The 5,063-nt window shown below is 37.6% G+C and overlaps 1 protein-coding gene across 1 annotated transcript; it reads right to left on the bottom strand.

Moving 5' to 3' along the window:
- Positions 1 to 794: 794 nt before the first annotated feature.
- On the bottom strand, positions 795 to 1,841 carry LOC122000054. The gene is made up of 2 exons (XM_042554626.1): positions 1,550 to 1,841; positions 795 to 1,375 (listed from the first exon to the last, which is right to left on the bottom strand). The coding sequence occupies exons 1-2, from the start codon at positions 1,839 to 1,841 to the stop codon at positions 795 to 797; spliced, it is 873 nt and encodes a 290-aa protein (XP_042410560.1).
- Positions 1,842 to 5,063: the final 3,222 nt, after the last annotated feature.

A 5,063-nucleotide genomic window follows, 5' to 3' on the forward strand; every position in this document is an offset into this window, starting at 1 on the left:
CACTATCAATTCAACCAATCGATTGATATAGATAAGAACCTTCTACTCAAGGACGCTATTACACTTAGTTATTTGGCACCAATACAAGTAAGTATAATAACCATAAAGAAATACCTTTATAAGTATATAAGAATATGAAACATTGAGTCCATACAACAATCATCATATGATTAGCTCTAGGGCTCTAACTAACATTATGATCTTCATTAATTAAGAAGATGAAGAGTTATAGGCTCCATAAATTCTTCATTTATGACCTTCATTGTGATGACTCTTCAACTTCTCCATTAATTAACATTATGATGACCTTTCGAATTCTCCATTAATCATCATGATCATGGCTATTCGAATTCTCTCTTTGTATCAAATAAATCCATATTTGATCTTGATCTCGACTAGCTTCCAATGCCATTGTTTGTTTCTACATGCTATGCGTGCGACCATCTAGGTTTTATACACGAAGGCAGTGTAAATCCATACACAGACTAAGGTAAACTGTCTAGCAACAGTTTTAACCACTCAACGTGATAAAAATTGTATACCACTATGAAATCACAGACAAATAAGAGCTCCACATGTGACTCATTAAATTATCATGATGAAGAGCATAGAAGAAACATTTGAGTAACTAGACCTAACATTTAAAATCCCTAAGATCCAAACTGACACATGACACAAAGTAATCATAAACTTGGGTTCAATTTTTATGGTATTAATATTTCTAGGAGTCTGACCTGACTTAACCTTCAAAGGTATGCCTACTAGTGTCCATTACCATGTCCAAAATCGGGTCTTTACATCCCACCCTCCTTATTGGAAGTTTCATCCTCGAAATTTGAGCTCGCTTGATCTTCGAAGAGATATGGGTAATGCTTGCGCATCTTTTCCTCGGGTTCCCAGGTAGCTTCCTTTTCAGTGTGATTGGACCATTGTACTTTGACGTACGGGATGGTTCTTCTTCTAAGTACTTGATCCTTCGTGTCAATAATTCGAATGAGAACTTCTTCATATTTCAATTCTTCATTCAAGTTCCCTTCGACTAGGAGTGGTCCAGCTTCCAAAATATGTCTCGGATCTGCAATGTATCTTCTCAGTTGAGAGACGTGAAAAACATTATGAATCCTTGACATATCCGGTGGTAATGCCAGTCTGTAAGCTAGTGATCCCACTTTCTCCAGAATTTCGAAAGGCCCTACATATCTAGGATTTAGTTTCTCAACTTTATTGAATCGAACTACTCCCTTCATTGGCGAAATCTTTATATAGACCTTATCACCTATTTTGAATTCCACTGGTCTTCTTTTCAAATCAGCCCAACTCTTTTGTCTATCTTGAGCAGTCTTGAGTCGTTCCTTGATGGCAGTCACTTTTTCTACTGTGGTTTGGATAAGCTCAGGTCTAGTGATAGCTTTTTCTCCTACTTCATCCTAATATAGAGGTGATCGACACTTGCTCCCATATAAAGCCTTGTATGGGGCCATTCCAATGCTACTATGATAACTGTTATTATAGGCAAACTCGATTAAGGGCAGGTGCTCACTCCAATTACTGTTGAAGTCAAAAGCACATGCTCTTAGCATATCTTCAAGTGTCTGTATTGCCCTCTCAGTTTGGCCATCAGTCTGAGGGTGATAGGCCGTGCTAAGAGTGACCTTAGTCCCCATAGCTTTTTGAAAACTTTGCCAAAAATGAGACACAAATCTTGGGTCTCTGTCGGATAGTATGCTTGCCGGAACTCCATGCAGCCGCACAATGTTGTCCATGTATAGAGTAGCCAACTTATCCAGATTATAATTCATGTGAACGGGTAGGAAGTGTGCAGATTTTGTGAGTCTATCCATCGCTACCCATATCCCATCGTGGCTTTGTCTTGACTTTGGCAATCCCACTACCAAGTCCATTGAAATGTGCTCCCACTTCCACTTTGGAATCTCTAAAGGTTGAAGAAGTCCTCCAGGTCGTTGGTGTTCTGCTTTGACTTGTTGGCATACTAAGCACCTAGAGACGAATTCCCCGACATCCTTCTTCATTCCACTCCACTAGAAGTTCTTCTTCAAATCCCTACATCTTTGTACTGCCAGGGTGGACCAAGAATTTTGATTTTTGGGCCTCAGACATTACTTCTTGTCGAAGATTATCAATGTCAGGCACCCACAACCTTCCTTTCATCCATAAGATCCCGCTATCATTTATTTGAAGATCAGGTGCTTTTCCCTTTTTGATATGCTTTGTAAGTCTTTCCAACGCTGGGTCTTGCTTCTGCTTCAACTTGATTGTTTCTTGAAGGCATGGTTGTGTAACACCTCAAATTTCATGATTTGGAGTCCTGAAAGGCCTTATTAAAATCTAGAAATGCTTTAGAAAAATTCTAGAGATTTTTAGGAATTTATAGAGTATTTTTATGCAATTTTTGGAGGTCGTTTGATATTTTTACTAAACGAAGGAAGTTTTGACAAAAAATATCCAAGCCGAGATTCGAACCGTGGATCTCGAGTTAAGCCAAGCCTTAAGTGAATCCGGTTAACCAACTGTTCCACGACTATTTTGTTATAATATAAGGGAATTAAATATAGTTAAGCGGTCTTAAGAAACGAAATAAAATTTTCATTTAAAAATGAGCCGGGGGCGGCTCGAACCCGAGACCATCGGGAATTCACCTTTCCAGCGGACCAAGCGCGCACGCTGATGTTTCGTGAACAAATTAATAATGAATTGGTATTAAGCCATAATTGAATTAGAAAATACCTAAGTTATAAGAAGGGATTATTTTCCTCTCCCGTGACCTAACCTTTCCCCTCTCCTCCTCCCTTCTGTGCGCGACGACGTTTCGGCTCGAGGAAGACGAAGCCGACGGAGCTAGGGCTACTCCGGCGGCCGGTTGAGAAGGTTTTTCCGAGAGCCATTCACATCGTTGAGGTCACCTTGCCGAGGAGAGCACATAGAGGTGAGAAAGAGGCCGAGATTTTCAGCCCTTCGAAACCCTAGAAGTCCTTCCTCTTCGGTTTGAATCCAAGAACGCTAGGTAAGTCGCTACTCACCTGCAGTAGAGTAGTTTCGAATTCGAATTAGAGTTTCTTTTGGTTTCAGATTTCGCCGTGAAGAATTTTGGATGTGATAGGGATCTAGTTTCTGTTGGTTCTCGAATTATGCTGTGGAAGTTAAGGTTTAGGGTTCGCTGTCGTGAGTTTCCAAGGGAAGAACATGAAAAGGATTAAGTAAGTAGAGTGTTTTGCTCCCACTGGTTTCTACCGTGGCACTGAACAGGGAATTGGACTGTGATTTTGGGTTGTTTGAAGCATGCTTGATGAATTATGTTGCTTTATGTTGTGAACATGTTGCAAGGATTTTAGTTTCAACAGATTCTTAGTTCAATAGAAGCATCCTTTCCTTATACTTGTTTTGTTGGAAATATTTCAGAATGTGCAGATTCAGACATGTTTAGATTTGGGCATTTGTGTTTGATCAATTTGTTGCACTGTTTGGCTTCTGGTGGCAAGTTTTCTGGACGGGGTTTCTTGAATGGAATGATAGTTTTCTTTCCTCTGTGCTTTATGCTAGTGTCAACTAAGCTTTGTGATGATTTCCGAAGGAATGATTCAATCGAACTTAGTGTTTAATGCTTGAGTTTGCTAGGTTGTTGAAGAACTTGCTTGAATTTAATTTGTTGCCACTGAGAATGATCTGTTTTGACGGGAAGTTGTGGTAGGTTTCTGTTGCAGCTTTGTTTTGGTCACTGATCTAAGGGTTAGGACAATTTCCTAATTTAATTAGGGGCACTTTGATCATGTATAGTTTAGAGTAACAATGTAAATTTAGTAATATGATCTTCCATCTCATGTAACAGATAAGAAAAAAATTGATGTTACACCTTCTTAGTGGTAGAGGATAGCTCGTACATTGGTTCAGTTAATATTTCACATGTGCTTAGTTTAATGTTTTCCTTGTTAATGTTTAAAGGTTTGCTAGTAATGAATTATTTTGCATGTACCACAAGTAGGAGTAGCCATGACCGAACTATGCTAACATGTATATGTATACAAGTTCTAAATGCCATGATGGAAACATACCATTGCACCTTGTTTGAATATAAGGCTATGATTGATAAACAAGATTAGTTTCACATAGGTTTTAATTCCAGCAAGGTTTAGATTTAGTTTGAGTTTGTATGTAGATTTCTTAGAGCTTAAATGAAGATTTTTAATTAAGCTTATAGTGCATATTTTTATGTAGGCTTATAGTGCAGATTTTTATTAAGAAGAGTAGTGTAGATTTTTATTGAGTAGAGTAGTGCTGATTTTATTGAGTAGAGCAGTGCAGATTTTTGTTAAGTAGTGCATGTGCAGATTTTTAATATGCATCGCAATGTAGATTTTTCATTAAGCATTTCAGTTACAAATTTTAAGAGTTTAAGAAAAGTATAAGAAAGATAAAGAAAAGTATAAGAGAGATAAAGAAAAGAAAGAAAAGGCCAAGACCTTAAGTAGATCCCAAAGTCAAGACTTTAGGGATTTTTGACACACAAGGTGCCTATTAAAATGCCAAGGCATTTAAAGAAGAAGTAATTAAGATTATAAGTATTTTACTTTTAAGAAGAGGCTAGTACCCGACTTTCGAGGTTGTCGTTAAACAAATCTAGGTGTCCAATTCCGAGGTCTTGGCCCTGGTAGACCGAGGTCTGCTCTTTTAGGATTGGTGGCTCGCTACCCCAACCTATTAAGGGAACACACATAAGATGGTACTACGCCTGGGCCCAAAAAGAAAGTTGATTACTATTTTGAAGTATTATAAGTATAAGTTTTTGAACAAGTAAAATAAGTTTTACATAAGTATAAAGTATTAAAGAATAAGTTTAGAACAAATGAAATAAGTTTCATATAGTTCTAAAAATTAGCAAGTTTAGTTCTTTATTCTACCATGTTTATCTAGTAGATGAGTAGTTTTTTATGTTTACCTATTAGATGAGCAGCTTTCATATGTTTAGCTTTATTCCTAGCATGCAGTTTTATCCTTGTATATCATGAGTATACAGTTTATAGTGCTTTGCTATTGATTATGCATGAGTA

This window comes from Zingiber officinale, chromosome 1A, assembly GCF_018446385.1.
Source record: "Zingiber officinale cultivar Zhangliang chromosome 1A, Zo_v1.1, whole genome shotgun sequence".
NCBI classification, from domain to species: domain Eukaryota; kingdom Viridiplantae; phylum Streptophyta; class Magnoliopsida; order Zingiberales; family Zingiberaceae; genus Zingiber; species Zingiber officinale.